The sequence below is a fragment of the Electrona antarctica genome (assembly GCF_951216825.1).
Source record: "Electrona antarctica genome assembly, chromosome: 2".
Lineage (NCBI taxonomy): Eukaryota > Metazoa > Chordata > Actinopteri > Myctophiformes > Myctophidae > Electrona > Electrona antarctica.
The window spans coordinates 21,161,017-21,184,170 of NC_136807.1; the positions used below are offsets into that span (position 1 = coordinate 21,161,017).

The 23,154-nt window shown below is 41.9% G+C and overlaps 1 protein-coding gene across 2 annotated transcripts; it reads left to right on the forward strand.

The window, feature by feature from the left end:
- Positions 1–3,053: 3,053 nt before the first annotated feature.
- Positions 3,054–23,052, forward strand: jph2 (junctophilin 2). Of its 2 annotated transcripts, none has more exons than XM_079517128.1 (6): positions 3,054–3,967; positions 5,905–6,712; positions 16,474–16,592; positions 19,253–20,148; positions 21,135–21,235; positions 21,437–23,052. In XM_079517128.1, the coding sequence occupies exons 1-5, from the start codon at positions 3,589–3,591 to the stop codon at positions 21,213–21,215; spliced, it is 2,283 nt and encodes a 760-aa protein (XP_079373254.1). In that variant the 5' UTR covers positions 3,054–3,588; the 3' UTR covers positions 21,216–21,235; positions 21,437–23,052. The 2 variants fall into 2 exon arrangements, with proteins under 2 accessions (XP_079373254.1, XP_079373255.1); XM_079517129.1 differs by having other exon boundaries at positions 19,253–20,140; positions 21,133–21,235.
- The last annotated feature ends 102 nt before the right edge of the window (positions 23,053–23,154 follow it).

Consider the following 23,154-nt stretch of genomic DNA (forward strand, 5'->3'; position numbering starts at 1 on the left):
GTGCGTGTGAGAGGACCAGGGAGGGAGCGAGAGAGAGGGATGGAGAGGGAGGGACAGAAGGGGGAGGGGAGAGAGAGAGAGAGAGAGAGAGAGAGAGAGAGAGAGAGAGAGAGAGAGAGAGAGCAAAGGATTTCAGCACCACGAACCGCGAGCATGCATCAACTCAACGCAGCATCATCCGTTTGGGACAGCTCCAGTGCTGAAACGAGTTTCATAGAGATATCTGTGGCTTGCCTTGCACACTAGCATAAGCATTGAAGGACAAAGAATGAAGGATTTAAAAAAATAACCAGTGGATCGATATGCAGTGTTGCATGCTGGTATAATTAAATCCATGTAAAAACCTATACACATGATAAGCGCACAAACATGCGCCGTGGTGGATGCTACTCAATGAGGGAGGGACACAGTGCATGTTTTTTCTGTAAGGTCAACCTGCTCCTTATCGTGACAGTGTATGTCTAATGCTCCAAGCCCAAAGTTTTCTGACTTATAATTTGAACAGGCATGCAGGCTGCAAAAAGCATGATGTAATAGTAATAAGCAAAGTATTAAGGATAAGAGCCGAGAGATTATTTTTGCTAAATCTGAGTGCGGTTGAATGAATCTATAACTGATTTCAAATTCGAAGGAAAATTACAAAACTAACTGACAAATTAGGCGGTGAAAATGTTGAACTGTTTTAGTCAGAATAATGATAGCCTATAGCCTAATAACCACAATAATGTAGGTCTTGCGGCCATTAGTATAGCTACAAGCTGAAAGCAATTTTGCTAGACGATTATATTCCAAGGGTGTTGCAATAATTGACATTTACCAGTAGAGGGTGCGACAATAAAAAGATGCCCTGCAAACCTGAGGGGTAACCACTAACCAACTCTATGGGGATAACAGGATAGGTGGGCGACACCAAGGAAGAGTAACCAACTCTATGGGGATAACAGGATAGGTGGGCGACACCAAGGAAGAGTCCACCTCAGTGTTAAATTGTCTATTTTTTCCAAAATGTTAAACAAACAAAAGATATTTCGAAAATGTTTTATAAGTAAAGTATAGGCTTATTAGGCTATACATGAATGGAACATGCTTAAACATTCGACAATGGTCTAATAATTTGTACAATTGCTACAAATCTGTAGGCCTAGGCTAGGCCCGCCCCCTTTCAGAACGATGAGTGGCCCAGGAAATAATTTCCCATTCATTTTCCCCATAGACAAAATTATTTATTTAAAGACGTTTACGCCACGGACAAAGCCAACTCGGCTCGTGACAAATCATGACAATAAACACAATGTTTTGGGCCAATCAAATAATTAGTAAGAAGAAAAACAAAACAAAAAGTGTTGTACCCTGCCTTTTTTTCTTCTTTCTAATTATTTGATCTGCCCAAAACATTGTGTTTATTGTCATGATTCGTCACAAGCCGTGTTGGCTTTCAATAACACTTTTTGAAAAGCCTATGGGGAAAATGAATGGGGAATTATTTCCTGGGCCACTCATCGTTCTGAAAGGTTCGTTCTGAAACAGGGCTGGACTGGGACAAAAATTCGGCCCGGGCATTTTCGCGTGAATTTGGCCCAGACCGGCCCACCACAACCAGCGCGCAGATAGGCAACATAATATTATGTGCCCCCCCCCTGCACTGCACGCCGGGGGGGGGTCAGGGGGGGCGCTACCCCAGAATGGCAGCACGCCCGGACCTTTCCTGGTGGCCTGCCGCCTATTGGCCCCCTACGGTCGCGGCCCACCGGGAAAATGCCCGGTATGCCCGGTGGCCAGTCCAGCCCTGTTCTGAAACTGCGATGCTCTATTTCCTCCCCGACCATGGACCAGGAAATGAATCCCAATGCATTTTTCCCATAGACATTTCATAAAGTATTTATTTAAAGACGGTTACGCCACGGACAAAGCCAACTCGAGTCGTGACAACTCATGACAACACAAACAATATTTTGGACCAAACAAATAATTACATAGAAGAAAAACAACAAAAAAGTGTTAACTTTTTGCCGCTTTTTTCTTCTTTCTGATAATTTTTTCGGCCCCAATAATTGTGTTTGTTGTCATGATTTGTCACGACTCGAGTTGGCTTTGTCCGCGGCGTAAACGTCTTTAAATAAATACTTTCTGAAATGTCTATGAGGAAAATGAACGGAGAATCATTTCCTGGTCCATGGTAGGGGGCGGGACTGCGACGCTCTATAGAGATACTGTGTAACGATTTGCGGGATTTTTGGACAGAATCAGTGTAATATAAAAAAATAGGTTTTTCAAAAGTCGGCCTCTTGGTGGCACTATAAAAGGCAGATGTGAAAAATGCAGGTCAAAGGTTTTTCCTTGGCCACCAGGGAGTGCATTCAATGTGATTGGTGCAGTTATAGGTAAAAATGTGAAAATCTACCTCATGGTGGCGCTATAACAGGCGGTTCAGGACAATTTGGGGCAGAGGTTCCGGTTCGTCGTTGGCATCAGGGAGTGTGTGTGTGTGTGCAAAGTTTGGCATCGACAGGGTTAACGGTGCCGGAGATTAGCTGGTAATGGACGGATGCACACACACACACACACACACACACACACACACACACACACACAGTCAAACACACGGTGGGCCTCTCCTCAATCCCCATGCATGCATTCGGCCTGGTGGAGACAATAAACCATTTGTAAATGGACTAATATACCCCTATGATAGGCTAGGTTGACCTGTTTGAGTACCAAGAAAGAAGTATAAGACAAACGTTCTAATGTAGTTATAGACAATAGGAATTCTTCATGCATAACCTTGGCTACATTTTGCGCGAGGCTGATGATGGGTTTAAAGTGGCGGCCAAAAAAGATAAAGCTAGACATTTAATTAAATACTATAGTTAGCTAATTAGAGTATTCCTATCCTAAATGGCATGCATGTTGAATCTGCACACCAACCACGAAGTGGCAAGACTCTGGCATTGCTCCTTGCAGGCAGCAGAGTAAGGATTGGGTTGTATTTTTGGAACGGTGTGTGTGGGGACTGGTCGCCTTGTTAGGTCTGGTAAAATATTTCCAACAACAGCACCAACTGTCAGGAGATAGCTGCGCCTGAGCGAGGGGTGGCAGGGAAAGGGGAAAGGGGCTATTCTATGGCCACCTTGAAAGCCATTTAAGATCACTGGCTTGTCAAGATAAAACATATAATCAACAGTTTAATTAAGGGAAACGGGAAATTGGTATTTCAACCCATTCAGCGAGAAAGAAACGTGTTAAGAGTGCCTAAGTTGCTGAAATCGACGAATCCACGACGGGGACAGGACTCCAGGAGTCATTAAAGACCAGAGGCGAACAAGAATTAGACTAGGCCTAGCCTACTAATAGTGATAGGCGTTTTCTGCAAAGACTAGATGAAGTGCACTCGGAGCTAGAGATGTTCAGACATTACCAAACCATTTTGAAACGAAGAAATGATCACAAGCACAGTGCCAAGGATATGATCTCGAATCATTTTTGATGTCAGGTGAAGGTGAAATCACGGTGATATATTTATCGAGATAGACAAATAATTACTTTTTGATAAGTTCAGTGTGCCTCTGGCAGGCTGCAGAAAGTGTAGGCATGAGTGGAGGTCGCTTTGAATTTGACGACGGTGGAGCGTATTGTGGTGGCTGGGAGGGGGGCAAAGCCCATGGGCATGGGATCTGCACCGGACCTAAAGGGCAGGGCGAGTTCTCCGGCTCCTGGAATTACGGATTTGAGGTGGTTGGAGTTTACACCTGGCCCAGCGGAAACACCTACGAAGGCTACTGGGCTACGGGGAAGCGTCATGGTCTGGGACTCGAAACGAAGGGACACTGGATGTACAAAGGAGAATGGACACATGGCTTCAAAGGAAGATATGGTTCGCGTCTTAATTTTAGTAGTGGAGCAAAGTATGAAGGAACGTGGAATAATGGACTTCAAGATGGATATGGCACGGAGACCTATGCTGATGGAGGTAAGAGATCATTCTATCATGGTGTTTTCGGCATCGCCATGTATTTTAGTTTAATGTAAAAGTGATGATGATATAATGAACACGACGGGTTGAATTTGAGAGTGGGCAAATAGTTTTAAGACCAGACACCTTAATGTGTTATGTCTCGAATGTGTTATGTCTGTGTTATGTTTTAAGAATGTAAAAGTGCAATGTAGAAATACTGCTATACAAGTAAAAGTGTACGAAATAAAAAAAATACTTGCGTAAAAGTACTAAAGTATTGGTATAAAAATGTAGGCCTACTTTCTATCAAAAGTAGAACGCAGGGCCTACTCATTGTGCAGAATGTCCCATTTCAAAGGTTTTCAAGCTATAGTAAATATAAAAATCTTTTGAAAATTGCAGATCTACAGCAAGGCATTGTGAGCTTGTAGATCGGCTATTTTAATGATTAATATTTGAATGGCCTAATTCAGCAATACAGGGCTAAAGTTGTTCATGTAGGCATATGTTTAGTAATAATAATCACAGTTTTTAAATAATTGTAGTGGAGTAAAGGTTGGCTGCAATGTTTCACTTTGAGATGTAGAGTAGAACTAAAAGTAGGCCTATTGAAAACTGGAAATATTTCAGTCAAATGAAAAATACCTTAACATTGTACAGTAGGCCTACTTGAGTAAATATACTTAGTTACTTTACACCACTGTAAAGTAACTGTGACATTGTAACATCGTATAGTATAGTATAGCCTATACCTCAAGCATGAACTAACCACTGACAAATGGGTCCATATGGTCTATATGGCTGCACGGAACCCGAGGAGGGAACACCCTGATGATGCCAACATCATAGCATGTCATACTTCCTATATTATAAGAGGTGCTTTGCCTCTAGGGCTTACATTGTAATCCTTACAGTATGATATATTTGTAGCCAAAAGAACTGTTGCTGTCAGTCAAGTTGTAGTATATCTTTAGACTCTAGTCTAGCTCAACTTCTGGAAATGTAGTGGAGGGCCAAAATGAATAAAATAGCTTTCTTCCTCAGTCTCCCACAGTCAAATTAGTTCGATTTCTTTCTTCTTCTTTTTTTTCTTTTCTTTTTGCCTATCATGTGCGTTTTTACCCCCAGGGTTACTAAAGGCAAGGCAAGCCAATGCAAGTTTAGTTGCGTATAGCACAAGGTCAAAATGAAAATATGAATATATTCCATGTCAAAATCACTAGAATAGTGCAGCACTATTTTGAGCCAATTCATTTCGAGACAAATTCATTCAAGTTGTTAATCACAAGCACTTATAGAAGACCTTTCTTTAATAGTTAATTTAATTCTCTTTTGGAAGCCTATCCTGGTGCTTGCTTATCTCGCAGTTCACATATTTGACAGTGTTTGTAGAGTTCATAAGTTGGGCCAGTTCAATTGATCGTAATGGTTCTGGTTTGTACAGAGGCAGCGCTGCTCTGCTCAACAGCTGACTCATCAGCTTTCAGCCCCATCATCACTTCATCATAGTTGTATAGAAGAGGGGGGTGTGGTGATAGGATAGATGTCAGGGTGTAATAATAGCACAACACGGCAGCAGGCCTGTGCCCTCCTGGTCTGACAGCCCTCTGCCTGTCAGTGGATCCAAACACGTGAGCATTATAGCATGAGAATAGGGCCACATGATGAGGTTTGGTGGGGACTAGAAATAACTGTAAGCCAGTCCTGGCACAAGTGACATTACATAAAGCTATGACATTTCAATACAATAACAAAGCAACAATGGTTGCCTTATTGTTTTTGTTGAAATGTTAGCTTTGAAATGTCAAAGATATTCATCTGAGTTCAACTGCTTTTGTATATGAACTGAAAGGGAAAGGACCTAAATGGAAAGGAAAGAAGCAGCTTGAAAAAGATTAATTGATATAATTTTGCTTTTCACAAATATGCTAATTTGTACATTGTCAATTCAGGCACGTTCCAGGGCCAGTTTACTGGTGGGATGCGGCATGGCTATGGCGTTCGACAAAGTGTGCCTTATGGCATGGCAGCAGTGGTCCGCAATCCTCTCCGTACCTCCCTGACCTCCCTTCGCAGCGAGCACAGTAATGGTACCATTCTGCAGCAGGACTCCATCATCACCACCACCAATGCCTCAGGCGATGAGACACCTGTTGCCACCCCCACACACCTGGGACCATCCCGCGGTGGCTTCGCCCTCACCCTTCAGGTAGACCCGGATGCTGTCAAACCAAAGAAGAAAGGCATTTTTCAAAGGGCCAACCTCCTGGGCAAGCTGAAGAAGTCAGACTCTCGCACCTCACTGTCCAGCCAGAAGAGTAAGATTAGCTTCCTCAGGAGTGATTCGGCCATGAGCTCCAATGCCAGTGAGACCAACTCCACCATCAGTGGCGACGAGAGTCTGGCCGGAGAGGACTTCCCCATGGTGGAGGCTGACATCGATGCCACCACCACGGAGGTCTACATGGGCGAGTGGAAGAACGATAAGCGCTCGGGATATGGAATAAGTGAACGGTCCAGTGGGCTGAAGTACGAGGGTGAGTGGCTGGACAACCAGCGACACGGGTATGGCTGCACCATCTTCGCTGAGGGAGGGAAGGAGGAGGGCAAATACATGAACAACATGCTGGTGAAGGCCATGAAGAAGAGGATGATCCAGCTGAAGGGAAACAAAATAAAGCATAAGGTGGAGCGTGGGGTGGAGGGTGCACAGAGAGCTGCAGCCATCGCTAAGCAAAAGGCTGAGATTGCTGCCTCCAGGTAAGGTTGGCCGCATATGTATTAGACATATTTAGAACATTTGGTTTCATTAAGTGTTGCTGCTGTTTTTAATGTTTGCTCATATAGCAGCTGCTTATTGGTAACTGTTCGCAAGACTGAGGAAGACAATGTAGGAAGGTATTTGATTGGTCAGCCATTAATGGTATAAAATATTTCAGAGTGTTAATCTAACTCTGAGAGTGTAGAAAATGACCTGTATGGGTTCATTTATACACAAGTAATACACTGTCAGGGAAGGGTGCTAGTTAATGCACACATAGATTACTGTCAATTTCAATGGAGCAAGTTGGTAATCCTGTTGGAATAATAGGCTCTGATATGCCATTCATGTGGCCTTACTGTATCTCTGTCTACAGTATCTGTCACCCGCTGGTCTGCATGGGAAATATAATGTGGTTGGTTTTTTTTGTAATGCGAGCTCTTCTACAGCAGCGAAGTAGTAGTAATGGATAGTATGGATAGTAGTAATGGACCTTAGTATAGATACAACAAAGGATTAGGAAAATAGAGTAAATGATTAGGAGAACTTAACTAAACATAAAAACATAATTGTCATTGTCCCATTTACAACATCACATAATGTTTTCCTTGATTGCTTTCTATTAGTTCTTGTTTGTGTTCACATTTTCTCCTTACTGATCACTGAACACCATTCACTTCCATTGTTGTGGAAAACTTGTGGATAAACACTGAAAGTTAGTAGGCATGCTGTAGGTAATTTGCCCTTGTGAAAACTAAGATATTGTTGCAGGTTACTGTCACTACTAAACTAACGTTACTGGAGTACTCTTGCTTTCCATGCTGAATTCACTTGTTAGTAACTACCAGTAGGTGTAATTAGTAATGTCAAGTTGAAGTGGCTCTCAGTTTCGGCTTGCTGGACTCAATAACAAGCGCACCCTCTTTTTCTATGTAGTATAGTTTCCGAGTCCGAGTATGACATAAACTAGCTACTCACGTTTACACTTTCCTGTTGACAAGTTCATGGCATTTAATCCTGCAAATGTAAACACACCAGATATGAAATAAAAAAATATAACAAGAAGAAAGAAAGAAATTTAGGAAAAACTCCACTGTAAAATATATGCCTGATATTGTAACAAGACAATGGTGCAGTATGACGGTACCAGGTCAGGTCGCCCCAATTCCATCTCGCCCCAGATTTCTTCCGCCGACCTCACACCGACAGCTCGGTGCGGCGGTTCTTGTATTCTTTATTTTGTTTTACTGAGAATAAGGTTATAAATAAGTTTAGGGTTAGGCATAGTTTTACTGGGGTTAAGTTTAGGAATAGGGTTAGGTTTAGGCATCGTTTTACTGAGGTTGAGGTTAGGAATAAGGTTAGCTTTAACCGTTTAAGCATAATTTACTTAGATTACTTTAGGAATACCAGGCCGCGCTGTTCCGCCGGCTGTACGCCCGGGGCGAGTTGGTAAAGGGGCGAGCAGTCTCGTATTCAGTATGACACCTGTATGGTTTAAGCATTTGTTATTACATAAGATACTACAGGTTTGTTTGAATGAAAACCACATATCAGTTTATTTTTATCTTTATTATAACTTTGTTTATTGGTTTTTTTACAGAAGCATTATTTAAATACTGGAGTTGAGAAATAATAAATGGTGGCATTAACAGCTTCTCTTAATAAACCCCACAAGTATAACGTACAAGAATAAATACATTGAATTTTCACCCCAAAGAAAAAGGACAGAAAACAAGACAAACAAACTTAAATACAGGATCAATACAAGTTGAAAAATAAAAGGCAGACAAAAACAGACAAAACAACAGTACACAACATCCTACAAACAATTGTACATGATACATCCATAATCCGCATTACATCACAGCAATCCAATCACAGTATACTTTTAAATCAAAAGTCCAGCAGACCTCACACATCCTCAAGCAGAGACGGATTCAATTTCTGAATGAATTGAAAGAATGGACCCCATATCCTCCCAAACTTATCGGAAGAACCATTTAAGGAGAGTCTAATCTTCTCCAGTTTTACACAGTACAAGGTGTCCCTAATCCAGTGAGTGTGAGAAGGGGAAGTGGGCGAAACCACATATCAGTTTGACTTCTAGAATGTTGACTTAATTGTATCCACTCCTTGTTAAACTTCAATATGATATGAACTCAAATCTATTATCTAGCATAGGCATATAGCATATTACTACGGAATGTGTTTTAGTTTGCTTCTTGCTTAATTTTTTTATTTTTTACCAAGGACGACATTTTTACTGCACTTATGCGTCAAAGTTGTACAGGGCAAAAGATATGACACATGTGCGCCTTGGGGTTTTTCTGTGGCCTTACAAGGCGGTAGTGTTTTTATCAACAGTAATCCTCAGCACCTGAAATAAGCCTAGTGTTTATAGTAGGGAGGCTCACACTGATGGACTGCAGATCCTTTCCCTGGACAGATTGAAGTCTAAATATTTTAGCATGGGGAGAAGCAGTATTATAAGAGTTATTATGGACCTGGACCAGTGTTACAGTACTTTGTAATGGTAAGCACAATCAAGCACCTACAACTACATCATATCCACAACTCTGTCTTCAGCCTCCAACCCATGAGAGCCCTTGAATAGGCATTTGGTTGAATCTATGTACACAGCCAACATCGAAAACAAACAGCGCATTTATAGGAAATACTTTCAAGAACAACTTGGTGCCCTTTACCTAAAACCTACACCTATAATATATATCTAATACATTTTCATGATAGATACAACCACACCTAAAACATTACATTTTGCTCCGTGCAATATACACAATAATATGCAATAAAGGACAACTTTCGTTTTTTTCAACCAGGGCTCATGTTTTAGGTTGTTATTAGAGAAAGTAAAAGATGAGTGTTTCGTTTTATGGCCCATACACATTGTAGGACTTTTAATGTTGTCGGGGAGTCATCAGATCGTTAAAGGACCACTTTTCACTACTGGGTGGCAAATAACGACTTTCTGGCCTTGACATCCCATACTGTACATCCAAACAGAAAAGTCCTATGTATTGAACAATGTTAAACAACGTTAAACTCACTTTGCCACTTGATTTGCCACTCGATTTGTCATCTCTCTCTCTCTCTCTGCGCAGGCACACATAAGAATACACAGGGCGAAATGTATGTGATAGGATAGCCTAGTAGCCTACGTGCGTGATAGGAGGCTAAATCTTAATTTTCATTAAATAATTCTCTGTCGTCTGTCTCTGCGTCTCTCTCTCTCCGTATGTGTGCGGACTCATGTGCAAAGTTTGTGTGCACTCACGTGCAAAGTTTGGCTGCAGCGTTGATTCCGATGCGGTTTTATCAACATTATTCAAGTGAGATGCGTTGGTTTTATAGACTATTTAACAGCAATATTAGGCAGGCTAATATAGCTACCAATATGTATGACACTTGGATTTACCCATGGAATAAAGGTTATATATTATCATCTGTCGACAGACAGACAGACAGACAGACAGACAGACAGACAGACAGACAGACAGACAGACAGACAGACAGACAGACAGAAACGCTCGGGAAGGCATCGGCAAGCACATTTATCGCCGCTGGATCTTCTCGCAGAGCCTTTCACACAATGAGCAAAATCTCTGCAATCAAAGCCTGATCTAGCTATTTTAGCTATTTTTGACAGGGGGGGGGGGGGGGGGGGGGGGGGCGGGGACATTCAAACAAGTAGCTAAAAATGTTAGTTTTACAGCGACTTATTAAATACTATAGTCCTACTAGACCCCAGGAAATGACATCTGGCCACAAAAGATCACAGGATCTATTGAATGTGAAGAGGGAGGTGACAAACTGACATATTGAGCTTACGACACACAGTATGGCATCCCTCTAGTATCCCCCTTCACATTCAGTAGATCCTGTGATCTTTTGTGGCCAGATGTCATTTCCTGGGGTCTAGTAGGACTATAGTAAATAATGATAAAGAAATCGCTGTATAAAGTGTATAAAAAAGACATATTTAGTCACTTGTTCGAATGCCCCCACCCCCTGTCAAAAATAGCTAAAATCGCTAAAACATGAGAAAGCACACTCATCTTTTACTTTCTCTAATAACAACCTAAAACATGAACCTTGGTTGAAAAAAAGTTGTAATTTTAGTATACAAGCCGAATTTGTATATCGGCTATTTTCATAAAGTATAAACCCTTTAAGTCTGACAGAACCACACCAAAGGCTCTATTTAACTAGACCTGCACTTATACATTGATATCCATTGTTATGTAAAAGAACTGCAACAGCCAGGTAAGCAGTTTTCCCTGCTTAAGTCAAAGAGATATGCTTGTTCTTATTCCTGTCCTTTGGAGATGCAGTCAGGGTTTATAAATAACATCCAACCTGTCCACAGACCCTTGTCTGCCATGGTCAGCTGTTAGCTTTAACTGCTCCCTGGTGTTTGGTGTGTTTTTGTTTCGTGATCGTGGACACTTCATTTGCGTGGGCCCGGGGCATCTGGATGGCCCGTGACGTGTGGCCAGCAGTGGGTGTATACTGTATACGACTCACAGACAGGGGCCATATGGGTCACAGAGGAGCCCTGACTAAATAAGGACAGGCACACTGTTGCTAGCTATCACAATCACAGGAGAATGCAACAGCTGATTATCCTCCCCACCTCCCACTGGCTCCCAGCCTCGTCTTTCCTGTCCTGCCTGGTGTCTCACGCACGCACGCACGCACGCACGCACGCACGCACGCACGCACGCACGCACGCACGCACGCACGCACGCACGCACGCACACACACACACACACACACACACACACACACACACACACACACACACACACACACACTTAATTTCATGCTGAATGACAGGGCCTCTTGTTTACATTCACACCACGTCACCTGTTACTCTGCAACAGCACTGTCTGCAATAACAAATCAAACAGTCCCTTTGACCTCATTCTGCTTAAAAAGCTAGTTATATGCTATGCCTTGCCATTCCAGTAGGTTGAACGGGTTGAAATAGTCTTACACAGCAAGGCAAGTTTATTGAACTCTGCCTCTCCACCTTTAGTTTTGAATCTGTTCCAGAACAGAAGACCAGAGAGGCCTGGATGGTGCATGATATATGATAAACCATGCATTGCTTTATAGAGCAACAGTAGTATTTTGAAATATGTTTTTTGGTAGGTGATTTGCTCCACTTTCTTGGTTAAACAATTCAGCTTTAACTGAGATACTGTACTCAATAGCCCCCTGGTGAGCTTTGGCCTACTGACAAGAACAGATCACAGACACCAGACCAGTCCATCTTGCGTCAGTGGTGGTGTCAAATTGTCCCACGGATATAAATATGACACACCTCATAAGCAACTAGGCTACTTAGGGATAAGGAGTTGTTAGCATACTGTACCACACCTTGGCTTATAATCTTTCATGCTTTATTGCTGATGTACTGCATACATTTTGTGTTGGGAAGCAATCACAACCATTCAAGCTGTCTTACCAGAGCAGTGTTGTATGTACCGTAGGATCCATGTTATACAGTTCCTCAGCAGATGACAATGACTGGTAAAAAATAAGTGATATATGTGATAAAGGAATGCCGGACATTGTGTGCCCGGGTGCCCTATAACAATGTTGCAATTAAGGGGCTGTATGTAGCACATGATACAGATATTTAAATAATACGTTATCTAATTATGCACTAAAACAGCAAGTCATCTTTTTATAGAACCACTCCCTCTTTCTACCACCACCCCCCCTCCCCCTTCACACTCTATGTCACAGTTGAATGGGACACTCAACAGAGATCCAATAGCACATGCCAATATGAGGACCACTGTAGCTTGCAAAAGCATAGTTACATAAAGCTGTTCAGAAGGTCAGAGACATCTATAGAATGGGATGAGATGCACACAGCAATAGTAGATAACAAAAATATATGCTATGCACAATGCTTTGATTCCTTTCCAATGAAATCTTATAGCCACAACTTCCACAAGTATCAAAGACAGTCTCTTGACGACTCTCTTCCTATGATTGACATCTCGTCATTCTTCGGAATACAACAAGTAGATCGGCCTTAAGGGAGCCCCAACAGCGTAGCGTATGTAGGTCAAAGTTTCACATGTCACACTTGGTTGTGAGAGTGAGGATTGAGAAAGAAAACTGACTTCATTAGTAGAGCTGATCTATTACTTGTAATTGTAATTTTGAGATTTCACCCATGTAATTAATTGGTCATGTATTAGGTTACAATTTAGAATACTACTACATAAAGTATAATCACACTACACTGTTGTATAGGTCGTAATGTACGACCACTAATGGGGGCTCCTCTGGGATTAGTGACTGTAGAGCTGTTTCTCCATAATGATAGTGTACTTTATGTAGCTAACCTGTCTGGTTAAAGGTAAACCCAACACCCCTTAAAGACAGAAATGCACAAAGTGTGCCTGGTGTTAATCCTGCTGAACTTGTGGGGGCTCTTGCTTTGCAATGTGGTGTAATTCGGCTATGCACTAGTATGCTGTTGGACACCACATCTAAGGTTCAGATATTGCTGCATTGGCTGACACTAGTCTAGAGATGGCTTTGAAAAAAATAACACCTGTGTGAAGTGAGGGGCGCTCTTATCGTACATCATCATACAGTACATCATCTCATTCCAGGCAAACAGAATTTGCGTTCTCACCTTCGTCTTCAATGTTTGTGTTTACGCAGAATACACACACCCTCAAAGCTGGACATAGGAGGGGATAGTGCCCCTCAAAAATACCACCTGCTGCCATTTCCTGTCCTTCACAGTGGGTACATTGCAGATTTGACTCGACTTTGGCTCCTACAGTATAACTTACTGTACGCCTACTTTAAGGCCCCATTTACAATGGCAATCAAATCTAGCCTGATTCTAGCCTGAATATAAGATCTGTGCCACATCTAGATTGAAATCAGATTTGTTCAAATAAGTCTAAATGCAAACAGGTCACATGGAATCAGATTTGGCTGCCAGTCTGAACACACAGATCGGATCTGGTCACTTGCAAAAGGCAGTGTGAAAGGTCAGGCCAAAATATCTGATTTGAGAAAAAACAAACAAATTTGAATCGGATTTGACTTGATGTGACTGCAATCTAAATGGGGCCTAATAAACTGTCATTTATTATTATTATTATTTATTTTTGTATCCTTTATTTACCCAGGGTAGTAGCTGAGCACAAGTGCTCATTTTCAGCAACGCCCTGCAAATGGTGTGGTAACTAGGCTGGTTACTCTGAGAAAAACAAATGGCAGGTAGAATAACTTTGTAGGGAGACGCCATCTGTTGCCATTGTTTCCTTTTTTCCCCACTCTGTGGCAACGTACCCAGCACAACTTTATGGCTTGATTAGCTGCCTGACTGGCTGCCAGCTTGACAACTGCTAAACACCAACGTCATTAGGCTTTCTCTAACCCTTTCCTAAATTGTACAACAAGTGGCTACTTTGTGTGACATCTGTATGCTGAAACAGCTATTGTGATTACATTCGTAGCAGCCAGCATAGTTTTCTCACAGCTTTTAATCTGTTTGGATCTAGTTTTCGCTTAACGTTGAAGTTAACTGATTTGTTTGGACAGCACAGACATGTCTTCAGTGATAATTTATCCATTTGTAACTCTGAGAGTGTACAAATGTACCAAACATTTGGTTATGTTTTGTATACTCTCAGAGTTAAATTAACACAATATTTGTTACAAATAACAGCTGCTGGTTAGCATGCTATCTGTTATTGCAACCTACATATTATCATCCATTTGAATCTAGTTATCAATAACTGGGTGAGAGTAGGTGTTGACTTTATGGACAGGTGTTGCTCTGCTATATGAAGCAGGGAACCTCAAGTGGCTCTAATTGTTCCAGTGGGAAGTCACCGTGCCTACCCCACAGTCCTCAAGTGGATATGGGGCTATTTTCAGCACAGTGTAACATTACAGTATTCCAAGAATTCTCAGAGTAATCACAATCAGTAATACTCCCTGTTAATGTGGAACAAATATCAATAGTTAGCTTTGAACTTTCAAGTCAGTGAATGGTTTGGCCATCATAACAGTATAACGTTATAGCTGAACATCACAATCTCAGACAGACAGACAGACAGACAGACAGACAGACAGACAGACAGGCACGCACGCACGCACGCACGCACGCACGCACGCACGCACGCACGCACGCACGCACGCACACACACACACACACACACACACACACACACATTCCATTACTCTCTGTCTCGCTCTCTTCCTCTCGCTGTCTCTCTCTCTGTCTGTCTCTCTCTCACACACATACACACACACACACACGCACGCACGCACGCACGCACGCACGCACGCACACAAACACACACACACACACACATGCTTGATATTTGATATTGATATTTGAACCCTCAGTAATAAGCCATTGGCTAGAGAAGGAGTATGGGGGGTTAACAAAAAAGACACCCTCGCTCATAGTACCAATGAACCCACGCATGCACCTGGGACTTAATTTGGATATGATTTAATACTGTAAACAAGCCCTGCCATGTGGTATTTTGGTCAGTCTGTAACTAACGATGAACTGATTGTGTTAACTTGGCAGTGGCTCAGGGTAGAGTGGCCAGGTGGCAACTGCAAGCAGTGGCGTAGCTGGAGAACCCCCCAAGAAAATAGAAACACAAAATAGCACCCCCTGATCTCCCCTCCCCCATGACTAGGGTTTTGTCACGTAGGCATCTGTGCATTGGATAAAGGCGCTATATAAATGCACCATGTATGTTCCATTGTACTGCTTTTAGTGCACAGCCGGGTTCAGGGATGGGTTCTAGTCTAGTGAAACGGAGAGGGCACTGCTTGGGGGTTTGAGGTCTTAAGTGTTGTGGACTTCTTGTAACTTTTTATAGTCCAGCAGTGCCAAAGTGTCTTTCCAAATAGAGGGCAGGGAATGCATATGGGGGTGGTTGGGTTTGCAAATGGAACCCAGGAGGTCATTGATCTGAGAAAGTGTGACGTTCATTCATTCATTCCTTTTTCCTTTGCAGTTACAGTTACAGGCGTGCGTGTGCGCAGGCACGCACGCACGCACGCACGCACGCACGCACGCACGCACGCACGCACGCACGCACGCACGCACGCACGCACGCACAACCCCGGTCCCCTACAATGTGAAATTACGTCATATGCCAGCCAAGTCTATGGACTTTTAATTTTTGTTTGCTTTCAGACCAATCCGAGCCCCTTTGACTTCCATTATAAAATTAAAGTTAAACAATTGTGAAGTGAGGGGCTCTCTTATCATCTATTGCTTCATTGTTAATGGGAATTTAATCTTTGTGTAGGACTGAAATAGCCAATTTGCTCGTATACATAATGATGACGTAAATTCTCCATTCATTGTCAATGGGAATTTTATTTTTGTGTAGGACAAAAATACAGATTTGCTCAGACATATATGATGTAAATATATATATGTATTCATTGTCAATGGGAATTTAACAAAAATACCGATTTTCTCGTCTACATATGACGTAAATTCTCCATTAATTGTCAATGGCATTTAATGTTTGTGTTAGGACAAAAATACTGATTTGCTCAGACACATGACATAAATTCTCAATTGTCAATGGCATGTAATGTTTGTGTCTACATATAGAAATGGCCATAGAAATTGTTATTTGTTACTGCTTGTACATGGCACGATGGCAGGTATAATTTAGATGCACTTAAAATGTGTTATTTGTGTTACTTGCAGAACGACCCATGCAAAGGCCAAGGGAGATGCAGCAGAGCTGGCCTCTCAAGCTTCCAACAGTGAGTCCAGCATCTCCAGAGTGGTGGCTAAAGAGCTCTCTCCTTCCTTCTACCAGCCAGGTCAGTGGTCTTCAGCTTCTGCTCTGTGGCCTTCAGCAGTATTCTGCTACAATGCAGCATAATTCTATTTAAAAATCACACCCGTGTGAACTGAGTGGTGCAAGGTCTTATATAGCCTGATCAGCTGTGGTCTGACGTAATGTCAGTGACCATAGTAACCATGCTCATTCTTTTGGGCCCCAGGTACAGGTACACGGGTACACGTACAGGTACACGGGTACAGACAAAGCTGGTTGTTGGAGTGGTTTGCACCACTCGAAAACACAAAAGCACAAAACCAAATAGACTGCATCATACTATCATTGTGTACATAGTAAAATCAACAATACAGAAAATAAATAATATTGTGTGTAGGCAACACTAAAGGTCCTTGCAGACTCCGAAACACGCAGCAGTGTAGACACCTTAATGTACTATTATCTCCATGCACTAGTGCCACAAGAAAGCTGTAGTGCAGATGGCATAGTGCTATAGTCACTCGTTTGTATGTGAGGATGTATGGATTCATATCTCACCTGGCTGAGTCCTGGAACAGTATTACTGAGGATATAGTCAATCCGTCTCCGGTACTCCAGGCTGTCTAAACATTGGAGAGTCAGCCTCTATTTATGATTTTATGTTTGTATGTTTTTTGATGTGATGTTGATTTGTATGTGCTCTATGGACCCCCTGTGTGTATGGAATAAAGTTGGAATTGAATTGAATATCTATCTTTAAATCAAACCCCAGGCATAGGCTATAAACAAAACAAAATCCCATTTTCTCCTAGCCAGCTTCATATTGTACTGTGTGAACCAACTGTACTGAATGCATAATATACTGTATGTATATACAGCTTTAGCTTTCAGAGACTTGGCTGAGCCTCAGTACAAGGGTAGCCACCTTTGAATGTCTAAAAAAGGAACATCTTATTAGGCCAAAGGGATCATATCAGTTTCCTTGTCGGACTGGCAGTCCAGCAAAGAGAGTGACACACACGCACACACGCACGCACGCACACACACACACACACGCACACACACACACACACACACACACACACACACACACACACACACACACTAACACCCAGAGCCTTGTATAAGACTTTTGCATTTCTTCCCATTTCCTCGGGAGAGGGCTTAGAGACCATTCTAGCAGACACTGATAAAAATGTAGCCAGCATTGAGTGGCTGAGATATCTGAGGTCAGTGCTGACCACAGCCTGACCGAACACTGCTACACATTCCTTCATGAAAGCTCTTTCACCATGAACTCAGGAGATAACACAGGAGAGTTACAATGTCAAAGTGATTGTTTGTTTTCAAGACTAATAACTTAATACAGAGGTCCTATATAGAATAAATGACAATACAAAATTGCAGTTATAAGTTGTTGTTTTCTTTTGGGGGGGGGGGGGGGGGGGGGGGGGGGGGCATTTACAATGATAGCAGTAGTATACCATTCAAAAAATAACTACCTATAGTAATACAAATCACACTCGTGTGAAGTGACCGAGGGGCGCTCTTATCATCATACATCATCATACAGTACATCATCACATTCCGGCCAATCACTTTTGCCGTCCTCACTTTTCTGTCCTCACTTTTTACCCTCACTTTGTAAGCCCTCAGCCAATCAAATCATCGCTATGGGGTACACACAGACACACAAAGCTGGGCATAGGAGTGGCTAGCGCCCCTCAGAAATAGAAGCCATATAAAAGCTATTACAGACAAATACGATTATATCAGAGACTGAAAATCACCAAGAGTCCAGTTTCCATTTGCTATGTTGTGCATTTAGGGTTTGAATGGGTAACTTTAACATAAATATCCCTTTTTCAACATCCCATTGTTGTCACTTTATAATATCTCATATTGGATCTATCAAGAAAATAAAAGTCACTGTTGGCACAAGGGGTTTGTGAGCCCAGGGACAGACTGTGTTACAGACTGAACAAAAATACCACCACTGCCTGTACTTCCTATTTTCCTATCGCCACAAGAAATCATCTGTCTTTTTGGGCCCGAAAAGTATATCAAATATACTAGAAGGGTTTTGTTATTGTGCTCTTACAATGACAATTTAGCCATTTATCAGAATCTCTTATCTGGAACAACACATGTGATCAGAGTAAATAAATAACCCTACCCCTTAGTCAACACATGACAGGGCCAATGTACTTGAAGTGCAAAGAGAACAATTTAGTTCTCAAATAAAATAAACGGTCTGAAATAACAAATATTGGCCTCTGATTGTTTGATTGTTCCTTTGTTTTCTTCTGGTTATACCGTACGACATATACACCCCTACGCATAACGCATGCCTATTGGAGCACCAGAACCAGACAGGATTGAAGTGCACAGTAGTTTATTCATGTAGCTTTGTACAGGTGATTAGAACATGATGATGAGAATGAGATGGTGGTGATGGAAATGATGATTTAACTGAGCAAGAAAAAGAAACTCAGTAGTGTAAATAAACAAAGGGATATTAATCAAACTAGGCAAAAACAACTCAAACAAACAAATACTTAAAGGGCCATTCTTGTCTTGCAATTATTACAAGTTTAGAAAAAATATTTTAGGGAATCTGTATTCTGATCATTTGTGAATGAATTGTTGGCTTGAAGCCGGCTGCACCGCTCTGAACACTGCATTACATTCCCTTTGGTGCAGGCCCTGAGTACCTGAAGAAGAGAGCATCAGATGAAGTACCTGAGGGCGGTGAGAATGCAGACACAGTCATGCACGAGCCGCTGCTGGCCGAAGAGGAGCCCATGCCCACGCCACCAGAAAGCCCCCTGATGAATGAACTGCACCGGCTAATGCCCGGCACCACCTCAGCCCGCACCCCGTCCCCTAGCCCTGGCATCACCAACAAAGAGGTCCCCAGCCTCCTCACACCTGGAGGCTGGGATGGAGACAAGCCCATTAAAAGTGGTGGAAGCAGGAGCAGCAGCAGACCGAACAGCCGCTCTGCCACCCCCTTGTCTTCCACCCCTGCCCCTGCTGCCGAGCCGGAGTCCAATGTTGCCCCCGGCAGCCGTGGCCCCTCCCGCACACCCAGCCGCCAGAGCACGAAGGCCGAGCAGGGCTCTGACCTCGAGATTAAGCCTCTGCAGAAGTTTGACTCTGACACAGCCCCAGTCACCTCTGCTCCTCCTGTAAGTAATGGACTCATCTACGCAGATGAAGAAGTGTCGCCGCCTGCCTCAAAAGTGCCCTCCAAAGCAGTCACACCTGAGCCGAAAGCGGCCGAGCCCAGACATGAACGAGCCCCATCTGTCCAGGAGCGGCCACCATCTGCCTTGGAAAACAAGGTGGAATCAAGAGAAGCGAGTCGACCGTCCAGCAAAGTGGAGCTGAGGCCACCTGTGAGCCGAGAGCCTAGCCCCAGACCATCACCAAAACCTGCACCTAAATTTGAACCGAAACCTGTGCCTAAGCCAGAGGAACCTGTTGTTGCCAAACCGGCTGCCAAACCAACCCCGAAGGTGGACCCCAAAGCTGAAGCCCGACTGAAGGCTTTAGTGACAACCCCAAGTTTGACTGCAGAGTCACTGGAGTTGGAGGTAAGGTCATGTATTCTGAACAACAACCCTTTTTAAGATCAAATAAGACTTGTAAGTTTTATTAACGGCTTAGCCGTTGTTTTACTTCCAAGTGTCTGGAAGTACAGGGCATGTTACAAAAATGGGTGTTGCTGATTCTTTACACGAGATTCCACATGTTTGTTAATCTGTTACTTTTACATACTGCACAACAAACCACCTTGATTTGAGATTGAGATTGAGATTATTTTATTATTTTACAATGATATCACGTATATCTTTTTTTGCTCACTACACTTACACATCTTTAAGTCTCTACTTTTGAACGCATAAACATTTAAACGTTTGTGGCAAAGACATATAGGCCTACTGTAGAAACACATACAGTACGTATCGTATACACATAGAGAAACCCATGGCACTTTCATTTTATTAGTTCATTCATCTAATTTTAACTACTTAAACCCTATACTTCATTGACTTTGGTCCCAAAGGGGTGCATACTACGTAGCCCCCTCCTTTTATCCCTCTACAGGAAAACTCTTATAGCTGAAAATAGCAGATCTACATTCTCATCTATTTTCACTGAATGTTTGCCTATTATAACATGTAATGTTCAATGGTTAGGGTTCATATTGTCTCACAAGCCAGACTGTTGCCTTCCACAATTTTCAGATGCTTCCGTCATACAGTCTGGAGCACGGAAACTCTGAAAATGCTCTGGGTATAAAGCGGATGTGACGCCTTCTCCCCACTTCTCTTTCGTCTTTACAGTCTTGCATATTCGTCCTAGTATCAATCAAAAATAATCAAAGCCTAAATAGCTTGGTGCTTAGCAGACATGGAAATTCAAAAATACATTTTCAAGAAATTTAAAATATATTTTCACAGCTTCCTTTCTTGGCATTCGGGAGATGTATTTTCAGACTAGGGTTCATGTGATTAAATTATGTTGTTTTTATTTAATATTCGTGCCCACTCACCATGAATGTTCTCTTCTTTTCAAGGGGCCAAACGCCATAATGATCTTTATGGTCATCTTGCTGAACATTGGCTTAGCCATTCTCTTTGTGAACATTTTGTCATGAAACATCATCAACCAACCCAGGTAATAAAAAATACTGTATTATAAATCACACTTAACATATATTACATTTTCCATCAAAAGGATATACGGACCATAAGCACTGACTTTGCACATATTTTCTAACCTTTAATTTACCACAATACATTTGTGTGCTCTGCTTCAATATTATGTGTTCGGAGTGGTGCTGTCAAAGGTTTGATCTGTGTGTTGGCTGCTCCTCAGGTCACCAGCAGCGTTGCAGAGAGATGGCTTGATTCTTCAGCAAGAACCAGAGAGATGAAAGAGACTGCAGAGAGAAACAATCCTTATATGGATACTCACAGCTGCTCCGAAGCTTCTGTTCTGTTCTGTTCTGTTCTGTTCTGTGTGAAGCAACTCTATGCAGATTGAAGAAGAGATAGAAGCCAAACGGAAGGATTTAAGTGATTCAGTAAATCTAAACGTGATGATGACAGAGGCTTTTGGACTTTGATTTACATTTTTTGTTTTGTGCTCATGATCTCATGAAGCTCTTGTGGACAGTCAATTTTGCTATCTCTCTGCTACTGTAAATCAAAATAATGTTGTACGCTCAATGGAATGCATGAGTTGTGCAGCTCTAATACCTACAATAACTTGGAAATAAGTTTAGAGAGGTATATAACACTATGCATTTTATACATTCATTTTTTATTATGGATATAATGTATTAGTTTAAACACACAGTACACCATCATGTTTCATTGATTTAGGAAATGATGAATGGAATAGATTAGGGAAATTATTGGGTGCTAATATGTGTGATTGTTATTGAACACCTGTTGTAAAATGTGTTATGCTTGATATTTGTCGTACAGTACTGTGAGGCACCCGAGTGGTTACATTGTGTATGTTTTGCAATGGGAGAAGCAAGCCAGAATTAGAAAACGAATAGTGTTAAGAATGGTCTGATGATATGTGAGCAAGAGGAATGTTAATGGAAAAGAAGAATGAAAACTTTAGAAGGGACACTGAAATGAATTTCTAGAATAATTGAGTAAATTGGGGTTATGTTTTGCCTGTAAACAAGTGCTATTGCTTGTGTAGTTTTTCCAGGAAACACATTTCACACCAGTCAATACTAGTATTATTAAGGGCAGGTTATGCTTTAGAGCCAATCAGTTTTGTTGTTATTTTTCAACTTTTGTACGCATGAAGGCACTTTGAGTGAGCGTGTGTATTTTTGTACATTTATGAAATGCACATCTTTCTGCAATGAAAGCACGCTCTTGCAAGATATTTGGGAGAGAAGTGCACAATCACATATTACTAATATTTCCCTATGAGTCAATTACCTCAGGATTGTGATATGGAGGAAAATAGAGAATGACTGGTTACTCCTCGTCTTACATAGTGCTCTCTGACAATCAGTATTGGTTGTTGTTTAAGATTTAATTTATTCTTTGCTCTATTTTTGATGAATTGATAAGTGGTAACAATAGGAAATTCATTAACAATTTTACAAGAAAGGTACAGTTACAGTTTCAATATTCTAGACAAGCCAGCCCATGCCAAAGCAATATAAAGAGGCCATAGGCCTATATGACTCTCAAATCAATGGCTGTGTATCGTTTTCATTGCATGCAAAGGCAGCAAATGTCATATTTTCTTCTTTTTTTGTAAAGCTCTGGTTCAATGCAACTCTAAGGAACTTTAATGCATAAAACTGATGAATGGAAAGTAAACATTAAAGCAGGTACATTTCATTTTGTTTTGTCCATTTAGTTTTCACTCGCAGTTGCTATAGTCCGCGACATTTCTGAATTCAAAGTAATGCATCTGGTTTTGCCAGAACTGGTCTGAATGACAAGATAACGGAATAAAACGTATTTTACAGTAATGGTGAATTCGTGATTTATTTGAGTGAATTCGAATAGTAAGCAGAGAATCAGTTTTCAAGCGTACACTGACCAACACCATTC

Coding starts and splice junctions, on each gene's coding strand:
- jph2 (XM_079517128.1), top strand. CDS start 3,589: ATGAGTGGAGGTCGCTTTGAATTTGACGACGGTGGAGCGTATTGTGGT. Junction 3,968..5,904: donor GGAGACCTATGCTGATGGAG/GTAAGAGATCAT, acceptor TTGTCAATTCAG/GCACGTTCCAGGGCCAGTTT. Junction 20,149..21,134: donor CAGAGTCACTGGAGTTGGAG/GTAAGGTCATGT, acceptor CTTCTTTTCAAG/GGGCCAAACGCCATAATGAT.